This window comes from Emydura macquarii, unplaced genomic scaffold, assembly GCF_026122565.2.
Source record: "Emydura macquarii macquarii isolate MOO-44397 ecotype Brisbane River unplaced genomic scaffold, CSIRO-AGI_Emac_v2 contig_1897, whole genome shotgun sequence".
In the NCBI taxonomy this organism is placed as follows: domain Eukaryota; kingdom Metazoa; phylum Chordata; order Testudines; family Chelidae; genus Emydura; species Emydura macquarii.
In genome coordinates, this window is record NW_027132034.1 from 430,383 (window position 1) to 455,016 (window position 24,634).

The window sequence follows — 24,634 nt, forward strand, 5'->3', positions numbered from 1 at the left end:
TAGTCCATGGAGTCCCAGCGAGGGCCCTGTTCCTTGCAGGGTCACAGCAGCCAGTCCTGAGGCCCTGCCCCTCCATCTGGGAGGGGACAGGCATGGTCCTTCAACAGGGGTGGGGCGGAGTGGAGGTGAAGCATAGGCAGAGCAGGAGCTTCTGGGTGGCAGCTGTTTGGGGAGGCTAAGCCTCCCCAAGCCTCATGCCTGCCAGCCATGCCTGCTACAAAGATAGAGGTGTTGGAGTCCAAATATAAAAAAAGATAGAAATCTGTATTTTAAGATGAACAAATACTTGGTTTGTAAAGCTCTTTGAACATGAGAAGGCTGATACAAGTATTCAATATTATCCTCAATGGCATAGCTTTACAGCTGATAAACACTAGGACAAATTTTTAAGCAGTTCTCCACAAATGCAGAGAGACAAGTTGCAGGCACATCAGTTTGTGTAAAGACCTACATTGTAATGCTTACATGGAGGCTTCTGCATGTGCACATAGATTCAGCCACAATATTTAGCGCAGTTCACATGTAGCCAAAAGATGTTATCTCCATTTTTAAGCAGATGTAAATATTTCAAATTGTAAATAGGAGATAAGAACATAAGAATGGCCAGACTGGGTCAGACCAATGGCCATGTAGCCCAGTATCCTGTCTTCCAACAGTGGTCAATGCCAGTTACTTCTAAGGGCATAAACAGAACAAGACAGTTATCAAACGATCCATCCTCTGTCACCCAAATCAGCATTTGATAGTCAGAGCTGTAGGGACACCCAGTGTTGCATCTCTGACCATCTTGACTAATAGCCATTGATGGACCTGTCCGCCATCAACTCTTCTAATTCTTTTTTGAGCCCAGTTATACTTTTGGCCTTCAGAACGTCCCCTGGCAATGAGTTCCACAGGTTGACCGTGCATTGTGTGAAGAAGTACTTCCTTTTGTTTGTTTGAAACCTGCTGCCTATTAATTTCATTTGGTGACCTGTGGTTCTTATGCTATGTGAAAGGGTAAATAGTACTTCCTCATTTACTTTCTCCACACCATTTAGAACTGTTCAGCTTGAAAGAGAGACAACTAAGGAGTGATACGATAAAAGTTTATAAAATCATAGTCTTTTTAATCTCTCCTCATATGGAAGCTGTTCCATACTCCTAATCATTTTTGCTCCCCTTCTCTGTATCTCTTTTATTTCAACTAATAATTTTTTGAGATGCAGAAACCAGAACTGCACATGGCATTTGAGATGTGGGCATATCATGGATTTATATAGTGGCATTATGATATTTTCTGTCTTATTTTCTATCCCTTTCCTAATGCTTTTTTTACTACCGCTGCACATTAAGCAGATGTTTCAGAGAACTATCCTCAATGACTCTTTCTAGAGTGGTGACATCTATTTTGTATGTATAGTTAGGATTATGTTTTGCAATGTGCATTACTTTGCATTTATCAGCAATGAATTTCATCTGCCATTTTGTTGTCCGGTCACCCACTTTTGTTAGATTCTTTAACTCTTCACAGTCCGCTTTGTACTTAACTATCTTGAGTAACTTTGCATCATCTGCAAACTTTGCCACATCACTGTTTACCCCCTTTCCAGATCATTTATGAATATGTTGAACAGCACTGGTCCTAGAACAGATCCCTCGGGGCCACCTCTATTTACCTCTCTCCATTGTGAAAACTGACCATTTATTATGCACCTTTTAACCAGTTACTGATCCGAGAGGATTTTCCTTTTATCCAATGACTGTTTAGTTTACTTTAGTTTACTTTGGTGAGGAACCTTGTCAAAGGCTTTCTGAAAGTCCGAGTACACTATATCCACTGGACCACCCTTGTCCACATATTTGTTGACCCCTTCAAAGAATTCTAATAGATTGGTGAGGCATAATTTCCCTTTACAAAAGCCATGTTGACTCTTCTGGTATATATCATATAGATGAACATTGTTTGTTGCAGAACACATTACTCTGCCCATCCCATCTACCTAGCCTACCCTCTTCTATTTAATTTAGTGATTGTGCAAGGTACCAGCCTGACAGCTCTGGAAGAAAACATACTCCATTTATCCTTAGACAGTGCACATTACAATTAATATGTGCCAAATTAGCATATGACTTGTGATCAGCACTTTCACAATGATTCTGAAAGTTGGTCTCTCCAGAAGTGACACACAACGTCCATCTATAAGGACCCATTTCTGTATGGATCAAGGGATTCTAGACAGCAGTGAATACATCCCACCCACTGAACTAAATAAATCACCTTTCTGACATGCTTGATTGTCATGGATGTCCTTAGTGGCTGGTTTTATTACTTGTTCATTTCAATTACATTCTTCAATATAGGTTTCCAAAAGTGTTCCTGGGAAGAGAAGTGTTCCCACCCTTATTTTATTGATATCAAGCTCCATTTTTAAAAAGTATACTTAATAAATGAGTGAAAGCCAATTCAAGAAGTCACTTTTCTTGAATGTACAAGTGTTAAGGAAGAGGTTTGATTTTTTTAAAATTGCATAATGTTTCCAGTTTCATCAATTTGTGAATGTGAAAAGAGTACGCATCCAAAAGACAGATGAATTAATCATGCACAGTATACTCTAATACCACATCTATGGTGATTACTCTCAGTCTGACTTTCTACTCCAAACCTGTTTCCTTCTGTCCAAACTAAATCTCTGCCTTTATCTGACACCTTCTTATGGATGTCTAGCCGTCAACTCAAGCCAAACATAGCTAAAACAGAGCCCTTAATCTTCCTCTCCCTCCCCTCCCCCCAACATCCTGCAAACCCTCTCTGTTACCTCCTTTCTCAATCATCATGGTCATCCTGCCTGTCACTCAGACCTTTAAGCGGGGTATCACCTTCAACTCAGATTTCTGTCTAGGTTGACACCCAAGCAATATCTAAATCTTGCTGATTCTTTCTGTGTAATAGCTCTAAAATACGGCCTTTCTTATCCATCCACACAGCTAAAGTTCTCGGCCAAGCTTATCTTGCATTTCAATTACTGCAACATCTCTTTCTCTGGCCTTGACAAATGCAGTTTTGCCCAACTCCTATCCATTCAGAATGCTGTTGCAAAATTCATTTTCCTAGGCCTTGTCTATACTACACAGTTTTGTGAACAAAGGCTGACTTTGCTTACATTGCAATGCTCCTCCCACTCATGTAACTCCCCTGCTATGCCGCCTAACATAATAAAATCATCTTGATGAGAGGCATAGGTGTAGACACTACACTTGGTTATGTCGCTGTGACCCGTCCCGTGCCCAGGGTAGCCAACTGATAATGCCAAGGTCAGGGCAGGCTGCAAACGGAGAGCAGATTCTCCTAGCACTGGTGGGTGGCATTGAAGCCAGACTTACCAACCAGCCACAAACTGCGTTTCTGAATCCCCACAGAAGCCGGTATACAAATGCACACAGCCCCCTTTACTGCATTTCAGCCTCTGGCTCCCAGTCAGCCACTAGGTCTAGTAAAGAGACCAGTTATTTAAACTCTATGCTCTTTACTAAAAGGTTCCCTCTGACCCCAAAGGGTCAGCCACAGTACCAGATCAATATAAGTTTGGATCTTACCTAAAATACCACACTACCAGCCAATCCTTTAGTAACTAAACTAAAGGTTTATTGCAAAAAGAAAGAAATAAACCATAAGAGAAATGTTAAAAGGGTCAAAGCAAATCAGATACATACAAATGATTGAAAGTCCATATACATTAGATTTCTAGAAGAATTGTGGAGTTGCAGGCTTGTATAGTTCCTCTGGTGTGCACCCAATCTCTGGGTGGGTCTCAGTCCTTTGTTTCACAGCTTCAGTTCAGTTGCAGATGAACTGATCCAGAGGTAAGTTGGTACCTGAAGCTGAGTCCTGGCTGAAGACTGGTGAATGAAGACAAAATGGATTCCCAAGGCCTCTGCCTTATATACCCTGTGGCCCTGGCCGTGCGGTTTGTAGAGTTTTACAGGAACTAAAATGGAGTCCAGAGCCACAGGGGCCTGTCCTGATGCCTCATCAGGCATGCTGCTTGTGGAATTTTACAGGAACCAAAATGGAGTTCAGGGTCACATGGGCAAGTCCTGGTGCCTCATCAGGTGTATCTCCGGCTTCTCCCCCTGGACCCCTTGCACCTGGGAATGTCTTAAAGGGATATTAAGCAGGCTATTGTTTTGCAGCCATCCTGTCTGAGTCGTTACCCAGACAGCACTGTTTGAAATACAGATACATGAAATATATTTATAACTTCCATTTCACAGATCACACATGAACATAAGTATTATCATCTTACTTAGCATATTATAACCTTCCTAACAGTACCTGACATGGCGTATCTCACATGAATTAATATCTTTTTGACATATTGATGTTAACCCATATGTTAAATGCCCCCCTCACCCCCTCAATCTAACCAGCGTGATAGTTGCCCTAATTGGCCTCCAGGAAGGGTCCCACAATGCCCATCATGACCGCTCTGGTCAGCAGTTTGAACTCTGCTGCTCTGAAGGTACACAGGTTTGTGCTCCTCCCCTGTTTAAGGGCCTGGGGATTTTTTTAATTCTTCTTCCTGTTTGCTTGACGTGCACAGTTGACATCACCTCTTCCCAGCTGACCATGCTGGCTTTCCACAGCAGACGTGCTCCATGGACCACACCAAAGCTGTTGGATCTGCTGAGTCTATGGGGAAAGAAGGCTGTGCAGTCACAGACAGCTTCACTCCAGTCATAGAAATTTTGATACCTACAGGCTGATTGCTAGTGGCATGCTGGAAACGGACCATGACAGGGACATGCAGCAGTGCCATGCTAAGATCAAGGAGCCGAGCCAGGCATTTTAGAAAGCAAGAGAGGTCAACCATTGCTTTGGTGTGGCACCAAAAACATGCCACTTCTAGAAAGAGCTGCACCCATCCTTGGCGGCAACCCCTCCTCCACTGCCAGAAGCCCCATGTATACTTCATGGGGACTGGAGGCAGCAGCCAGTGGATTCTGTCCTGAGGACAAAGTAGTGGATGAGGCAGTGGAGCTGGAAGACGATGTGGAGCACACGACAAGGGCATCTGATGGCACGGTGAGTCGGGACCTCTTTTTGAATCCGGAGGGATCTAGCCAGTCCCAGCACTCTGGTACTGGCATCCATCATGCAGGAGAGGGGAGCTTCAATAAATGCTTATTTTGCTTTGATACTGCATTGCTTTGATACTGCATGGTGAAAGAATATTGAGCTTTCGTATTCTTTATTATATGATAGAGGAGGGATAAGGGATAGAAATTAAAAACAGAGCCTGTGCATTTAAGCAGTTGGGGCCCAGCTTAAAAGTTTGTTAATGTACATGGGGATGTCCCTGGAATCCTCCACAGAGATCTCTGAGGAACTTTCCTGTAGGTATTCTGCAATCTTCTGCCGAAGATACTTGGCAGAGCTGCCTTGATTTCTCCCCCTTTCCCTCCCCCTACCCCCCACACTCTGTAGGAAACTTTGCTCCACCACCGAGTAATTATTTCTGCAGGGACCAGACCAGCACACAGGTGAGCAGCATACAGAGCGGGTCTTAAGCCACACACATGTAGGAGATGTACCTTTGCATTCTGGGTTACCCTTAGGAGTGACATATCGTGTTCAATTACCTTAGCCTGTGTAAAAGGGTACCAATATTCAGAATAGTCTTCCAAGGCACTGTAATAACCCCCTTAGCAAACCACCCAGACCCTTTGTCCCTTCTTGTCAATTCTCCTGAAAAACTCACCATATTTGGGACAAGCACCGAGCTGTGTACAAGCTAAGGAAGAGTGAGAAAGATGTGTGTGTAACTTTTGTGATTCATGGTTGTGAGCGTGCTCACAATACTGTCTCTATTCATTGTTTCTTTGGCTTCTGCAGATGTGCCCTTGAGGCCCAACTTCTCCACACAAGCAAAGCACCTCTGTCAGATAAGGTGGCGAACCAGATGAAGTAAGGAGGATATGTTTTGCAAAGTGTTGCACTCAACAGATACAGCACCTAGTGAAACAAGACCATGGAAGGAGACAATTAAAGAAAGACCAGGGTGGAAAGCCTAGAAATGACACAGGGACAGGACTGGATAATAAAGCTCCGGAAGGGCCAGACAGAGATGCTGAAGTACTTCTTTACACTACAGTCTGAGCACATCTGTGCACGAATCCCCTTGCAGCCAATAGAGAACTCCATTCCATGCCCTCCCCAAACTCCCTCACAGCATTTCTAGTGTATTCCCAATCCCTCACAGTACCCCATGCACTCCACGCCTAGGGACTGGTTTCACAATGAAAGCTGGAGTTACACACAGCTGGGAGAGCCCTAACTGAGAGCCGGTTCCTCATTGCTTTGTTCCCCTGTTTGACCAAATATTTGGGTTTTGTCCTGTTATTAAACTTGAGTCTTTGAAATAAAATGAGTCTTTATTTGTGTCATATCTACGCATTGGTCAGCGCTAACATTCAAATACAGTGGCTACACGCAAGAATATTTGCTCGATACAATTAACACTCAGGAGGCAAGCACTACGGGGGTCATTTAAGGTGGCAAGTAAACATTGCCTGTACAAATGCATGACATAAAGACACATCACTGGGAATCATTGTCAAAGTGCTCCTTCAAAGCCTTCCTGATTTGAATAGCCACCTGCTATGCCCCGCTAATTGCCTTTATATCTGGCTGCTCAAAATCAGCAGCCAGCCGATCAACCTCAGTGCTCCACCCCTGAAGAAATGTTTCCTCCTTCACTTCATAAATATTTTGCGGAGTGCAGCAGGCTGCAATGACCATTGGCATCTTTTCCTCACTGAGGTCTAATTGGCCAAAAAGACAGCACAAGCAACCTTTTAATCAGCCAAAGGCACATTCAATGGACATTCAGCACCTGCTGAGCCTGTTGTTGAAGTGCTCCTTGCTGATGTCTAGGTTGCTTCGTTACCTATGGGAACAAGGGACAGGTGGTCTCCCAGGATTACCATAGGCATTTCCACATCCCCCATTGGAATCTTCTGGTCTGTAAAGAAAGTCCCTGCTTGCAGCTTTCTACACAGTTCAGCGTTCTGAAAGATGCGTGCATCATGCACCTTCCCTGACCACCCTGTATTGATGTCAGTGAAACGACCCTGGTGATCCACCAGTGCCTATAAGACCATGGAAAAGTAGCTCTTTCCATTGATGTACACCATCGCAAGATGGTCTGGGGCCAAAATTGAGATATATGTTCCATGTATTGCCCTGCTGCAGTTAGGAAATCCCATTGCCTCAGAGCCATTAATTATTTCCTGCACATTACTGAGAGTCACAGTCCTTTGTAGCAGGAGGCAATTAACGGCCCTGCACACTTGCATCATCACAACCCCCACAATGAACTTTCCAACTTCAAATTGATTCGCGACTGACTGGTAGCAATCGAAAGTTGCCAGCTTCCACACAGTGATCACCATTTGCTTTTCCACAGTGAGGGAAGCTCTCATGTTGGTGTCATAGAGTCATAGAATTTTAGGACTGGAAGGGACCTCGTGAGCTAATCTAGTCCAGTCCCATGCACTCAAGGCAGAACTGAGTATTATCTAGACCAGTGGTTCTCAACCTTTTTTTCCCAAGTATCACTCGGGAAAAAAAAGGGGTGGGGGGACTTTCGGCGGCAGTGGGGTTTCGTGGTGGCATTGGGGGGGACTTTCAGCGGTGGCAGGGTTACATGGGGGGAACAATGCCCTCCGCTGAAACCCTGCTGCCATTTGCCCCTTTTTGGCGGCAGGGTTTCATGGGGGAGGGGGGAGGACTTTCGGCGGCAGCAGGGTTTCGTGGTGGCGGGGGGGGGACTTTCAGCGGCGGATTCGGCGGCGCGGTACAGCTCGCGTACCACCCAGCCTTCTTCGAAGTACCACCAGTGGTACATGTACCACAGGTTGAGAACCGCTGATCTAGAGCATCCCTGACAGGTGTTGGTCTAACCTGCTCTTAAAAATCTCCAATGATAGAGATTCCACCCCTGTCCCCAGGCAATTTATTCAAGTGCTTAACTACCCTGAAATTAGGAAGTTTTTCCTAATGTCCAACCTAAACAATCCTTGCTGCAATTTAAATTTCTTGTCCTATCCTCAGTGGTTAAGAACAATTTTCCTTCCTCCTTCTTGTAACAACCTTTTATGTACTTGAAAACTGTTATCATGTCCCCCCTCAGTCTTCTCTTTTCCAGACTAAACAAACCCAATTTTTTCAATCTTCCCTCATAGGTCATGTTTTCTTTAATTTTTTTTTTTGTTGCTCTTCTCTGGACTTTCTTCAATTTGTCCACACCTTTCCCGAAATGCGGCAAGCAGAACTGGAAACAATACTCCAATTGAGGCCTAATCAGCATGGAGTAGAAGGGAAGAATTACTTCTTATGTCTTGCTTACAATACTCCTTCTATTTCACTGTTTTTTGTAACAGTGTGACATTGTTGACTCATATTTAGCTTGTGATCCACTGTGACCCCCAGATCACTTTCTGCAGTACTTCTATCTAGGCAGTCATTTCCCATTTTGTATGTGTGCAACTGATGGTTCTTTTCTAAGTGGAGTATTTTGCATTTGTCCTTATTCAATTTCATCCTGTTTTCTTGAGATCATTTCTCCAGTTTCTCCAGATCATTTTGAATTTTAATCCTATCCTCCAAAGCACTTGCAACCCCTTCCAGATTGGTATCATCTACAAACTTTATAAGTTTATAAGTACTTTCTATGCCATTATTTAAAACATGGATGAAGATATTGAACAGAGCCAGACCCTGAACTGATCCCTGCGGGACTCCACTTGATATGGCCTTCTAGCTTGACTGTGAACCACTGATAACTACTCTCTAGGAAAAGTTTTCCAACCAGTTATGCACCCACCTTATAGTAGCTACCTCTAGGCATCTGATGAAGTGGGTTGCAGCCCACGAAAGCTTATGCCTGCAAAAATTAAATTTGTTAGTCTTTAAAGTGCTACAGGACTCTCTCATTGTTTTTGCTGTATACAGACTAACACGGCTACCCCTCTGGAACTTTACATCTAGGTTGTATTTCCCTAGTTTGTTTACGAGAAGGTCATGCAAGACAGTATCAAAAGCCTTACTAAAGTCAATTTATACCACATCTACCACTACCCACAAGGTTTTTTACCGTCAAAGAAAGCTATTAGGTTGGTTTGACACAATTTGTTCTTGACAAATCTATGCTGACTGTTACTTATCACCTTATTATCTTCTAGTTGTTCGCAAATTGATTGCTTTGTTACTTGCTCCACTATCATTGCTGGTACTAAAGTTAAGATGACTCTTCCGTAATTCTCCAAATTGTCCTTATTCCCCTTTTTATAGATTGGCACTATATTTGCCCTTTTTCCAGTCCTCTGGAATCTCTCCTATCTTCCATGACTTTTCATGGCTCAAATAAATCTCCTCAGTCAATTTCTTGAGTATTCTAGGACGTATTTCATCAAACTCTGGTGACTTGAAGACATCTAACTTGTGAAAGTAATTTTTAACTTGTTCTTTCCCTATTTAAGCCTCTGATCATACCTCATTTTCACTGGCATTCACTATGTTTGACTTCTGATTACTACTAACCTCTTTGGTTAAACTGCAACAAAAAACATAATTTAGCACTTCTGCCATTTCCACATTTGCTATTATAGTTTTCTCCCCTCTCATTGTGTAACGGGCCTACACTATCCTTGTGCCATTGTGCAGGGGTGAGCTCCACATACACTTCCAGGAAGGTGGATTTGCACATCAGAAAGTTGTGCAACCATTACTCATCATCCCATACATGCATCACAGTACGATCCCACTATTCAGTGCTTATTTTCCAAGCCCAGTACCGATGATCCACCATGTGCAGCTCTTCTGTGAATGCCAGCAGCAATCTTGAGCCATTTGTTTCCACGACAGACAGCAGGACAGGCATCACCAATTCATTCTCTGTTTTACAGCTCACAAAATACTACAGGGCCAGCCACATTGTGTTCATAACACTCATCACCAGACTGGTCAGTAGTTCAGGATCCATGCTGTCAGGCAGTGATGGTGAGCATGCAGTTTACAAAGGCTGTTGAAAAACAGCATGAAATGAAGTTGGAAGCCCATGGAATGATGGGATGAAAAGAACTGCATTATGGGATGGCAAGCATTCACCCATGATGCACCGCGATCTGTTCCCAGAGCTCCCAGCAGCAGAGGGTGACAGAGGATGGTGAGTTGCACAATGAAATAGCTACCCATGATGCAATGCTCTATCTGTCGCTGCAAGAGCAATGGCTGTGGATGCACTCCACCAACACAAGGAGTGTTGTGTGGACATGCACAACCAATGTAATTAAAGCGGTTTATGATAGTTGACTTAATTCTGTAGTGTAGACATGGCCTTAGCCTGTTGCTCTGACCATATCATCCTTCTCTTTGCATCCCTCTATTGGCTCCCCCTTCTCTATCGCATCAAACATAAGCTGTTTGTGTTCACTTTCAAGGCCCTTCACAGTCAGTCTCCACTCTATTATCTCTCATTCACTGTTAAGCAGTTGATGCTTGCCTTTGATTGGCCCATGGTGTTCACTTGTTACATTTTCAAACAAGCATATTTGTGTTTTCTCCCACACTGCCCCGTGTACTTGGGGGTTGCTCCTTGTAAACATTACAAGACTATCTAATTATCTACCTTCATATCTCTCCTCAAAAATCTCCTTTGGCATGATATCTACAAAAAACTTGACAATGGTTAGATGGCTAGGTTGTTGGACTACCACCTATCATGATGAGCAATATTGTTTTACTGTTCCTTGTACTTTGCCATCAGTCTACATCCGTCTGTTGTCATTTGTCTTGTACTTAGATGGTAAGCTCCTTGGGGGCAGTGATTGTCTTTGTTTTGTGTTTGTACAATGTCCAGCCCAATGAAGTCCTGGCCTATGACTAAGATCCTATGTGTACGGTAATAAAAATATTTAATAATAATACTATTTAAAGATGTCCGTGGAGAATGCAAAAGAATAGTCGTAGGGTACAGAAAAAGGTTAGAGTATGCTGGGTGATTGGTTAACTTTTTTTCCCCTTAACCCTTACCCAGTCATTTTCAAGTATGGTTAAAAATAAACTATGTATCAAAGCAACAATCATAATGGGCAAGCAAGTACCTTTATTTACCCTCATATATGTAAAGATAAAAAGGTCAATTTTTGTTGTGTCAAGCTAAAGTAATAAAAAAGATCGTTCAGAATGATACAAGTAAAGGACTTAGAGTTTTGAAATGTTCTAGCAGAGAAATGATGGTTTCAAAATGCAACTAACTAATTGTTTCTTTACAATAAAAGTCTGGTATAAATTTGAGTTCAAGTTTACTTGTTAATCAATAAAATCAAGAAAAAAGGGCTTAGCATTAAAGTGAATGTCAGGGAAATTTTTGGATCTAATGGGAGAGCAGGAAACTACAACCTTACAAAAATATTAACGTGAAACTTTCCATTGATGTTTTATATTTTGCTTTATTTCTGCCTTCTAACTTTTGTTCTAAACTAAATTGGAAAAGCTTATACCAACTTCCTCCACTTCTTCAGTATGACATCCCAAATTTAGGAGACACAAAAGGAGAAAATTCTGCTTTCGTTACATTTATCCATCTGACTTCAATGAATCTGCATTCAGGAAAGACCTTGTCCAGAGGGTTGGAGCTACTATTGTTAAATCTTATGAATGACATAAAGAATATCAAGCATGCATCAAAAATTAAAAAATGCTTTTAAAAATAAAAGAAAATATATTTTTACACAATGTATATTTAACATGTGGACTCACGGCCACGAGACAGTCGTGAAGCAACTAGTTTAATAGCATTCTTTCTCTCCTCCCCATTCCCAACCAAATGCTTTGAAACTTAGATGAATAATAAAAATATCATTTGCAGTAGTTAGGGTTGATATCCCTTACACATTTTTATCCTAACACTTAAGGATATAAGCCAAATGCTGCCTTGACATTTTCCCCCCATAGACATTCTATTACCTAGTTGTCCATTGTGGGGCTTCTACCTCTAACGCAAATGATAGGGCCACTTGCAGAGATGCAGTGCTGGATTAGATGGGTGAATGATCTGATTGTTCCTATTCATTTGTATAGTGGTAGCACCCATAAGTCCCCATATGCATTAGAGCTCTATTGTGCTAGGTTCTGCATTGTGTGAGAAACAAATGAAGGGAAAAATATTTCCTCCATCTGTTGTATCTATCTTAAATTTGGATACAGTAGTAAACTGTTTGGACAAGCACTCTTTATGTTGTGTGTTTGTACAGCGTGTAGTACAATCGGGTGCTGAGGCTACGTCTACACTGAGACTGTGAGCATGCCTCCTAGCCTGGGCAGATAGGGTTGCGCTAGCTCTGCTCAGGCTATCATGCTAAAAATAGCAGCATGGATGTTTTGACTAGTTCAGGCTAGCCACCTGAGCTACCATCCAGGGCGGTGGATCCAGGGTGGGCTCGGACTTATGTGGCTAGCTCAGGCTGTAGTCTCCACACTACTATTGTAAGCAGTGTAGCTCAAGCACAGTAAGCGTGTGAGCCTGTCCACCCAGGCTGCAAGACACACTCCCAGTTGCAGTGTATACATACCCTGCTTAGGACTCCTAAACTTTACTAATAATAGAGAGAGAGAGAGAGAGAGAGAGAGAGAGAGAGAGAGAGAGAGAGAGAGGCTATGTCTACACTGATGGCGGCAAAGTCGCTGCCGTCAGATCGACTTATCTGGATCGACTGAGCGGTCAGTGAAGACCTGCTCAGTCAATCCAGAGGTCGACGTTATTAACCCACCCCCGCAAGCGGCATAGCGCTGAGTTGACGGAAACGCAGTTCCCGTTGGCGCAGTGCAGTGAAGACCATGCGCAGAAGAGAAGCAGAGAAGTCAACGGGAGTTACGCAAGTTCTTTGTGTACTTTGCGTAACTCCTGTCAACTGCTGCCGAATCGTGGAGGTAAGTGTAGACCAAGCCAGAAACAGAGAAAGAGAGAGAACCAGAGGACCAATAATAAGATCACATGGTTACACAGGTTAGCCCTGTGCAAAACTTTATAGTTCAGAAATTATTCTAAATTATCTGGGACAAAACCCAGCAGCTAAACATGTGGGTTACACTCAAAACACTCCCAACCAGGGCTATGGTTGCCAATCCTCCAAGATTGTCCTGGAGTCTCCAAGAATTAAAGATTAATCTTTAATTAAATAATTATGTCACATGATGAAACCTCCAGGAATATGTCCAACCAAAATTGGCAACCCTAAGCAGGGCCAAAGATTTGGTCAGTCAGACATGGGCCTAGAACGTAGACTTTCTGTAACCCTATCGCAGCTCACAGAAATCTGGTGGGTCGCATGTTGGGCACAGTCATTTCAATGTTTTTAGATCAACACTGATGTTTCAGGACATATATTTCTGGTGTTGGAAGAAACTTTTTCCATTTGTGGGTTATTCCATAATTGTCCATTACGGAGTGTCTTGCATCGTCCTGTGAAGTATCTGATGCAGGCCATTGGTGGAAGTAGGATGCTGGACTCCATGAGTCCCTGCCTGGCCTGATGAAGTTCAGTGATTGCTATGCTCCTATCTTTGGCTGCCTCTTTGATCCTAACTGTGTTAGTGTCTGTGGGCTGTGTGAAGAAGGGTATTCCTGCCTGTAGGTGACAGGGTATGTGGGTGTTACTGCCTGTGTAATGTGTATGGGGGCGGGGAGAGGAGCTGTGGGGGAGTTATCTATGTTGTGTATGTGTGTGTGTGAGGAGACTGTTAATGGTGTTACTGTCTATGGGAAAGGGCAGCGATAGGGGAGTTGTCTGGGGCGGGTGGGATAGTGCTGAGGGGTGCTGCTGTCTCTAAGGGATCTGAGAGGGGCTGTCGTGTTCTGGGGGCAGGAGTTGCTGTCTGAGAGGCGGCTGGCAGGGAGAGGGGCTGGGCGTGTAACTTGCTGCCTGCCCCGGGGCCAGGGTGGGACAATGGCAGAAGGGCTGTGAAGGGTCGCAGGGACGAGCTCGCCCAGCGCTGTGGGGTTGGAGCCGTTCACACGCACGGGCCGGGATGATCAGGCCTCATTTTCCGCCGCCCCTACATCACCTCCGCAGTCCCAGCGCCGCCTGCCGCCCCGCCACGAGGCTGCGGCTCGGCCGGGGTCGGGGTCGGGCTCTCGCACGCTGCCGTTTGCTGACTTGCCGGAGGCGGCGGCGGCGGCGGCGGCCCCCCCGGAGGAGGCCCGTCTCCCCAGCGGAGAGGGCGGCAGCGCCCGCAAACAAGCGTGTCTCCCTCCCCCGCCGGTTCCGGGATCTGGCTCCTCCTCCTCCCCAGTCCCGTGTGACCTGAGGCCGGGCGGGCGGGGAGGAGGCACCGAGCCAGCCGGGCCCCAGTGCGGCGGCGGCGGCAGCGGCAGCGGCAGGAGCAGGAGACGGAGCCGCGCAGCGCAGCCCGGACCCGCCGCCGCTCTCTGTTCCCTCAGCTCAGCCGCCAGCCGGCTCCCCGCGCCCGCCCATGCCGGTGTGGTGCTGCCGCTGCTCCCTGGCCCGCCACTTCAGGTGAATCGCAACCGGCCCGGCCTGTGGGGCACTGAGCCCCGCTGCCGGCAGAGAGGGAGAGAGGCCGGCGGGCGTGGGGCCGGGATCCCAGGGAGATGGAGGGGGCGTGTGATGGGCAGGACGCGTGTCTAGGACCTGGTTTGTGGGGACGCGAGGAGGATGACGGAGATGGGGGTGGCGGGGAGATGGGGTCATGAAGGGAATGGCATAAACCGGAGTAAGCGTGTGCGGGGAAGTGGGGTCGCCGGGGGAATGACCGTGAGGGGGTTAGATGGGGGGGGGGGATGTCTGGTCTGGGGGTGGGAGGCAGGGAGATGGGGTTGACGGGAATGGCTGTGATGATGGTAGGGGATGGGGATGTCTGAAGGAACAGGGATGAAGTGTGAGGCGAATAGGCATGGGGGGAGACAGCTGGGGGGGGGACAGGAATAGGGAACAGTGCAAGGATTTGGAGGAGCTAGGTGGGGGAAGATGGCATTTGGGAAACAGGTTTGTGTCTGAGTAGGGGGTGGGGGTCAGAGACAGGTGTGTGTTAATGGGGTAAAAAGGCCAGATCTCCAGTAGCCAGCATACTGACTCCATCCTCTGGCTTGTCTGGTAGTGGAATAACACATGCTCATTTAGCCACAAAAAGTGGGTAGCCACTGCCAGCTACACATCTCACATGTGCACAAAATGGACATGTCTAAGGTTGTGTGCACAAAAGAATTGCATACTATTTTTAAGGATGTGAATTCAGAGTATTACACTGAATATTTGGCTCTTATTGTAATTTTTAACCATATGTATTATTTATGTCTTGTCCCCTTCCACTCCCACGCCTGTTAATCTTGTATATATGGAAAATATCTAGAGGTTAAAGCATAGGGTTGGGAGTCAGGAACAGAGCCTAGATCTCCCAAATATGCCACAGAAATTAGGTGATCTTGGACAAATCACTTAAATTTTCTAGCTCTGAGTGCACTGAGCTTTTCCCTCAAGCTCCCCTCTCCATTTTAACTACACTGGTGATAGCAGTGGTGGTGAGTGCATTAGTGTGGACTGGCTGCTGGTTTTTTTTACAGTGTGTCATTTTACCTTGTTCAAGGGCATGTCTAGTTGGTGAGAAATTGTAAGAAAAAACTCAATTTAGACAAGGCTATAGTGCCTCTTGCTCAGTGTACACAAGACTTTGGTGCATTTACGCAACAGTAAAGTAGGGATTATAATAATTCCTATCGCTATTGTAAAAATTAATGTATGGTATGCTTGTAGTCTTTAACTTGGGATGGACTGAGAGAGTCAATTTAGAAACCCTGTTATAAACAAACATACTTAGAACTTTTGTATTTTAGATTAAAAGTGAAAGAATTGAAAGGTGGAAAAAACTATACTAGTCACTAGTTATTCTGTTTGTATACTTCTATTTCAACTTGGACTGTGAAAATCAGTGAAGTATTTTCCACAGTTGGTTCTCAGTTTTACTTCTTGGTTCTTAGTACTGCCGTGTCTGGATTTCAAGCACTGAATGGGATTTTTTTAATAAACAACTGTTTTCAGTGGACATTTGTTTTCAAAACATTTATATTGGTGTTAACGTTTTTAAAAGCTTGTTTTTACACATTTAAATTTGGGGCCACATTTAAGTGGTCAAAAAAACCTGTGTTTTATAGCCTATCCAAGGGTGGGCTTAGCAGAGGTATTTTTCTAAAAATTGTACTGGAATCCTTAGGAATAATTTAAAACTGGAAGTTGTCTATTGAAGAAAGGATGGCTTAAATGAAGTTTTCACAATATTTAAAAATTTATAGGGTGTGGAAGGCATCCATCATCCAAAAACATGCTGCAGCCAGTTAGTTGAGTGATAGACACTTCAGAAGAATTTGATAGATATTTGGTCTGGGAAAAAAATCTTAGATTATATATAAATAATATAAAAACTAACTTTTTCCCTGACAAGTTTTCTGCACTGATAACTAAAAAAATCAAAACAATAAACCTAAAAGTATTAGCTTGCAATAAATAAGGAAGCTAATTTTAAATTAGGTTATCTGAAGAAAACATACTACTAAATGCCTTTGGCATGACCATGATAACATTATTTGGCCCTGACTCTGTAACTGACAAGCCCTTGTGCCCACTTATAGTTTAGTTATGCAGGATCAGAGCCATAGTCATAGTCAGAGTCCCTCCCCCCCCAATCCCCTGGCCCTGAAGTTGTCTACCAAGGCCTCAATGATATATGTAATCCTTGTTACAGAAAAATTGTTTTGGATTTCGAGTTCATATTTGTTCTCAGATTAGAGGAGATGACAGTAGTAACGACCTCATTGAGATTTGCACTTAAAGTAGGACTAAAATTGCTGTTTCACATTGTGATGATTAAATTTAGTCTCCAGACCTGGCACAATAACTTTTCAGAGAACAATGTAATTTTCTATGTAATATTTTAGACAAATATATTAACTTAAGTTGAGGATACGTTTTTATTGGTCCACTTCTGAAAATTTATCATGTTTTCTTCACGTCTTTTTCTACCTCTAACTAAACATTCACAGTCCCTACAAACTCCAAATGTGTCTCTTATGTTCACATAATATCTATCACAAATAAGACATAGATCACTTATGGAATTTTACAGTTAATCACAGTTATTTTCTTTTAATCAGAATTACTGCTTTTGAGTGTTTGGAGTTGACCGATCATAACCATCAACTACTTCTGATATCCAGTGTAGGGGCTGTAAGGGAGAGATAGGAAGGTGAGTGTGTGGGGGGATGTGGGGAGACAGGCACAGCAAGAAAGGCTATGGGGACTTTAAAGGGTTGAATGAAATTTTGCAGATAGCAGGTTAGCAGGAATGCTTTGAATTTGGTTTTATTTGTTATGTAGGAATTAGAGTTAATGTTGTGTGTGTTGGTTTATTTTGTGTCTGATTGCTGTTAGGACTACATATTGGTTGCTCAAGATGAGGATGGAGCTATATGGAGTGTGGGTGTCAAGAGTTAGCTGAGTAGGGGAACTGATGTGTGGAGTGTAGCTAGGGTGTTGAATTGTTTAGCTGCTTTTTTTTCCTTTTCATAGTTTGTGCTGATACAGTCCTACATTCTTAGCTCAAAGTTAACAAGATTTTTTTCTTTTGGATATATATTAAAAATTAGATTAATTTAAATACTTAAAAAACAGTGCATCTAGTTTATTTTTAATGTACTGTGTTACCCGGCTGATAAAGGACCAAGAAGAAACATATTTCAAATAGTTTCTATCATAGGATTAACACAGTGAATGTATAGTGTTGCATTCTACTGCAGAAGAATTCACATCACTGAGGACACCGCTATCCTTCAATTTTGGCTGGGAACCTAGAACTTCAAACCAAGTGGTACAGTGCAGTATATCTGAATCTTAGAGAAGAGTGTCTGTGTATAAGATACTGCTGCCTAACTAAAGAGTATGTTATGCACTTTTCATCCACACAAACACACCTTGGTAACACATTATTACTTTTAATATTATGGATGCCAAAAACGTAATAGGAGGGGAGACAAAGGATAGGTAGATTTAAAGAGACACTGCTGGTTGATTTAGGCCCACAAATTAGATACTTAAAAACAAGGTTTTACAACATTTAAAATTAGTAAAAATATTCTCATGATTTTCTTTTTAAATATTCCAATGTAAAGTTATTTGTTTAGACTGAGTCTGCTACAGTGCTTGGAAATCAGACATTGCAGTGCAGGTTCATTTGAGCACAAATATGCTCTTGGGGAGGAATGAGATAAAACTAGTCTATTTTTATTTTCCAAGCTGAGTGGAATGCAAAAAAGCATTTTTTTTTTTAAATGGAGGAAATAACTATCATCACTGGATGGCGATATTACAGTAATTATCAATTTTAGTAGACTTAGTAAGACAGTGAAGCTCTTTACTCTAGTTTCTGAGGAAAATAGGTGGAGAGGTATTTACTAGCATTGTCCGACTGTGCCGGAAGAAAGACAGGAGACAATGGAAGTAGTTTAATTAGTCAGCAACTTTATTCACTTAAAATATCTGGATGTACCCACCTGATTAGGAAGGGGTAATAGATACCATTGTGGAGGTTTGGTGTCCCTGTCCTTAAACATAGTTCTAGAAAAGTGAATTATATTTTTTAAATGATTTCAAAGTTTAAATAATCTGAAGTGCCCTACCGTGGGTAAGAACTTGATTTTCAGGTTACTTTTAATCTTTTGTATCCTTTTAGCTATACACATAATGCATATGCTCCATTAATACCTCAAAAAGATTAAAAGAGAGGAGTTTGTACAGTGCTTAATTATTTGTTTAATCTAACAGAAATCTAAATAGTCTATAAGCTCCTTGGGACAGAGACCTATTTTGTACTTTCAGCTGCTATCTTACACTTGGCCACTGTACAACAAATAGTGAATTTTTTAATTTAAAAAGATTATATATTGTTGGGAGTGAATTTAGCAGAAACAGTCTGTTGAAATTATTTTTGAACAGTGTAACTCAGAACATCTGTAAATTTGTCAGTTGATTTTTTTAATAAAATATTTTTGCATTGAATTAGAATTGTAATTTGAATATAAATTACATCCCATTCTTCAGATATGTCATTTATCAATTACATCAATGTCTTATAAAACTTTGAAAAGTATTGGATTTAATTTTTTATCAATTTAGGGAAAAATCCTTTGTAATTAAATATCTTATTTATAGATGGATAAATGTCTGACCGTAAGCTAAGGCGTTGTTGAAAGCCTGGTAGGCAATTATTGCCAAGAACCAAATATTTATTACATTTGAGGTATAAAAAAGGTGGTGGTAGTGGGGAAAGCGATAGTTTAAATCGCTAGATTTATAATCAAACATTGGATTTGAATGAAACACACATTAGATTATATTCTGCAGATATTTTTCTGATGCTGCCTGTATCCTTTTGTCAGCCTTTTTGGAGGAAATAATTTTTCCCCCTTTATTGTAGGAAAGAAGCAATATTCAGTTGGCAAAAGCTATGCTGAATAATAATAATCTGTATATGAACTGATTAGTGTTTATTTTACTTTTGCTTAATGCAAGCAGAGTTTTTGTCAATTTGACAGTTTTAAAGTAAGGAGCCAATAACAATTTTTGAAGAATGTGCTGTAATGCTCAACTGATGTTTTTTCTCAAATGGAAATTACAGTGGCCCTGAAAACGAAGGACAACTTTTGAGCTCTTTAGTGCAGCATTTTGGTGACAGCCTTGGGAGGAAAGTTAAAAGAATGCCCTTACTAGAAGAAACCACTCTGACTGGGGACCCGCTCCTCACTGTGCCAATAGTAATAATAGGTGAGTTATTTCCAGAGGTTATTTTGTGTTCTCTGGCACTACCATTACTTTTTAAGAAACTGAAATGCAAATCCATTTATAATGACATAACTTGGTGTTTGCCGAATGATAACCCATCTCCAAGGTGAAGATGTTTATTAGATTGCTAAAGTTAGTACAGTTAACAGTGTTCCCATCAAGCTATTGTTAAGTCAAATGACGAGTTATCATTGAACTGTATTTGAACTAAAAATACTTATTTTACTGGAAGACGTTGAGGCAGCAGTATTTGGCAGTGGACGATGAGTTTGTTGGCAGAAGTCAGATTTGAGTGCAGTCGGTATTTAGGCCCCAATTCTGCAATCTAATCTACTTGAGCATACCCTTATGTCTGCGTGAAGTCCCACTGATGTCATTAGGGTCAGACATGGGGAAGACTTTGTTTGAATGGATTAGACTGGAAGATACAAACATTACAGTTTGGCAATTTTTGAACAGTACAGTTAGACTTATAATACATCAGAAAGTATATCAGGGTGATTGATTTAAATCAAAATCAGTTATTTAAATAACTCATCGTTTAAATCAGCAAGCAGGAAACAACACTTATTTTTAATCGTTTTGCATTTTACTTATTTTCTTAAAGAAAGGTTGATTTTTTTCCATTGGTTGATAACCATAAAACACGATTTTTCAACTAAAAATTGCCTTTACACTAAATATGATGTTTCTTTTTGCAACCCAGGAAGATGCACTATATCTATAGACATTTAAGTAATTATTATAGCTTAACTTACATTTATTCAGATTCCTAATTTTTACGCTTTTATAGTATTAGAAAATGGTGAATAATGTATTTATTTTTTCTAGATGATTAATTTTTTTACTTGTGATGTGTGTCACGCTCTGGTTGGGGTGAGAATTTGAATGCAATTAAAAATGCCAAAACAGCATTTTAAAGTTGTTTTTTTAATTAGTTAAAATAACTACCTTAAATGTGCTGGATACATTAAAAAAATTTTTTTTTTCAAAAAGCTTATCAAACATGTTTTGCATTTAAAACTAAGTGATTTATTAAACAAATTAAGTATTATCTGCAGTTAGTGAATTGAACTGATTGTTTCTTATCAACATGTCATTCAGTACTTCAGAAGTAGTAGAACTCATCCTCTCACACCTAGTTTTTATTCTTTGGTGAAAATTTCACTGTTAAGCCAAGCTGATCATCTGCCATATTTGCTATTTTCTGGACATTGGGATGGTTTGTTCCTGCGCCCTCAATAAGGTTTCTTTAAATACAGCAGCTTGCCTGGACCCCTTTCCCCTCCATATTAGCCTCCCATGGGATCCTGCCATCAGTTCCCTGAGGGAATCAACCTCTGCTTTTCTGAAGTCCAGGGTCCGTATTCTGCTGCTCTCCTTTCCTTTTGTTAGGATCCTGAACTCGACCATATCATGGTCACTGCTGCCCAGGTTACCACCCACTTCTACTTCCCCTACCAATTCTTCCCTGTTTGTGAGCAGCAGGTCAAGAGAAGCACGGCCCCTAGTAGGTTCCTCCATCACTTGCACCAGGAAGTTGTCCCCAGCACTCTCCAAACATTTCCTGGATTATCTGTGCACTCCTGTATTGCTCTCCCAGCAGATGTCAGAGTGATTGAAGTCCCCTGCCTGAGAACCAGGGCCTGTGACCTGGAAACTGACATTCTTTGTCTGAAGAAAGTCTCGTCTACCGCATCCTCCGGGTTGGATGGTTTATAGTTGATGCCTACCACAACATCACCCTTGTTGCTCTTGCCTCTAATCTTAACCCAGAGGCTCTCAACAGGCTTTTCTCCAGTTTCATACTTAAGCTCTGAGCAGTCATACTGCTCTCTTATATATAGTGAAACTCCATCTTTTTGTCCCTGCCTGTCCTTCCTGAACAGTTTATTCCCATCCATGACAGTGCTCCAGTCATGTGAGTTACCTCATCAAATCTCTGTTATTCCAATCACATCATAGTTCCTTGGCTGTGCCAGGACTTCCAATTCTTCCTGCTTGTTTTCTAGGCTTCTTATGTTCATGTACAGGCACGTAAGATAGATAACCAGCTGAATGCCCTACCTTTTCGGTATGAATCAGGCAGCCTCCCATGTTGCACCTTCCTCCTTGTGCTTCCTCCTGGTATCCCACTTCCCCACTTACCTCAGAGCTTGGGTCTCCATCCCTCAGCAAACCTAGTTTAAAGCCCTCCTCACTAGGTTAGCAAGCCTGTCTGCGATGATGTTTTTCCTTCTCTTCATTAGGTGGATCCTGTCTCTTCATAGCAATCTTTCTTCTTGGAACAACATCCCATGATTGAAAAATCCAAAGCCCTCTCTCTGACATCACCTGCATAACCACACATTTACAGTAAACTATTTACTTCCACAGTAAACTAGGTTTATTATTTAATTATAGACAGGCACTGCTAATCTTCTGTTGCTATCAGTTACTGCATTAGTTCAAGTGGCAGAGGTCTGTGCAGTGGATCTAAAGGTGAAGCACTTGGATATTATGAGTGCCATATAAATGCCCATGAGGAAACTAAATTTTGTCTTCTGAGTAAAGTTTGAATAGTGTGCAGTAAATATGGTCTAGGGCTACATATTAAACAAGGAGGATAAAACAAAATATTTAATATTGCTCATTAAATGAGCACCATCCATCCTGTATATTAGATGAAGCGGGGATCCTGTGGAAAAAATGTCATCATATAATTAAAGACTATATCAAATACATAAGGGATCAAATTAAAGTTGCATAGGTGACCTTAATTCTGGCTTCTCATAACTTTTGAGGATTGACGTTGCAAACTTAGGAACGTTCTTTTAACATAGGATTTCTATGTGTATATGTATATTACGCTAATGTTTAGATGCCAGCCAAATCAAGGTCCTATGGTGCTGGGCACTGGCCAGGCATGTAGTAGATGTCTGTCTCTGTTGTTTAACTTGATTATAGAGACACTTAAAACCCATCCACTTTGCAATTTTTCCTGATATTGTAACCAATTCTCAAACAACTCTGTTGTAAGCAGTTCTACTGATTCTATTAAAGTTATTGTAATGACAAGGCAGTAATGTTTTATAAATCAGCTTGAAAGGGGATGCAGGAGAACTTGCAATTGACACCTTTGTTTTAATATCACATTTTGTGGTGAGTTCCTTTTCTACTTTTCTCAAACCAGTTCATATCTTTAATCACTAAATGGCTCTGCTAACCATAGAAAGAGGAATAAGTAGACAAAACTCACTTGTTTATCGAATTCCTTTGCCAGATTGTCTGTATATTGTGTTATACTGTGAGTGACTGAGTTTTTTTTAATGAGTCCTATGTCAGGACCTACCTTGACATACTTCTAGATTTAAATTTCTATAAGCTTGCGCTTCATCATGAATTAAAAAAAAAAAAAGCTTGAGATGGGATTAAATATTATGTTTGTACTCCTGATCTTCTCTTTTTAACCAACTATTCTTCCCCACCACCCAAAAAGCATTCTGGAGGGTTATTTTTAAGAAGGTCCCTAGTGCTAGGATTTATTGTAATGTGAAGATTTTAGAGTCAACTATGAGGTTTTTCTCAGGAGGGATGATATATTTCTATATGCACAGCACATTTGGGGGCATTGTGACAATATAATTATTTTGCTGCTTCTGTGATAATTTACATATATTAGCTATTTTAATACTGTAACAAAAATTAAGAAGTCTTATTACCTTTTTTTAAAATAGGGAATGGACCTTCAGGAATCTGCCTTTCTTACATGCTGTCTGGATATAGGCCATATTTGTCTTCTGAGGTTGTACATCCAAATCCCATTTTGCATAGTAAATTAGAAGAAGCTAGACATCTCTCTATTGTTGACCAAGTAAGTTTTCACTAACATTTCATCCAATTTGTTTTCCTATGACAAACCAAACTAGTAAATCTTTTGTTTCCTTTTATGAGTTTCTTAAAATACTTTATAATAATTTAAGGTATGTAATGCCATTGGCATGCTCTGAACCTGCAAAGAATTCTTCAAGGCCTATACTATTACTCCTTGAGGTACTCCATGGTGTAAACATAGTAGAGGGACCCAGCAGCTCCCTTTGTGGCCTCGAGCAAGTCACCTGATCTCTCTCCCTCAATTTTTCTCACCTTTAAAATGAAGATCATTTGTAAAGGACTTTGAATCTGTAAAGTGCTAAATAACGGATAAAAATTATTAATCCAGAAATTAATCCAGAAAAAGAAAGTTACTCTGTGGGTAACCAAAATACTTTATCCAGTTACAGTTAAAATGCTTTACAAGTTGTTAATCAAATTTAACATCTTCACTTGCACAAAAATAACACTGAACTTACTGGGTTAATTTCAGCTATGCTGTAAAAGCATTCATCTCAAAGTAAGTGCTGTTTACACCTGCTTAATTACAATCTGAATTTGATTTAATGATAAGCACTATGTCCAGCAGTAAGGAAGTGACTGGGCTCTTAGTCATGTACTGGTATGCGTATTTCACTGTAACAGTGCATTAATTCATCCAACATAAGGGAGAAATCATCTGGATAGAGGAAAGAAAATAGCAATATTTGTTCTATGAAGTTGTTTGTTTTTAACATCACTCAGATGCCAACTTTGTAGGTCTCAATGACAAAGCAGGAAAGCAATTTGCCTTTGCTGCTGGCTATAAATGTTGTGTATGCATCTGTGACTTTGCACCTACAGGGCTTTGTCCTGATTTCTGAGAATAAAATGTCTCCTTACTTTGTCAACA

General features: G+C 41.5%; 1 protein-coding gene across 1 annotated transcript in view; it reads left to right on the plus strand.

The window, feature by feature from the left end:
- The first annotated feature begins 14,147 nt into the window (after positions 1-14,147).
- The window catches only part of OSGIN2 (oxidative stress induced growth inhibitor family member 2), a 37,562-nt gene continuing 27,075 nt past the window's right edge, over positions 14,148-24,634 (plus strand). The window contains exons 1-3 of the mRNA XM_067558255.1: positions 14,148-14,559; positions 19,727-19,872; positions 23,607-23,743. Of these exons, the coding sequence (XP_067414356.1) occupies positions 14,516-14,559; positions 19,727-19,872; positions 23,607-23,743 (327 nt within the window). The 5' untranslated portion in view covers positions 14,148-14,515. The remainder of the gene's footprint in view (positions 14,560-19,726; positions 19,873-23,606; positions 23,744-24,634) is intronic.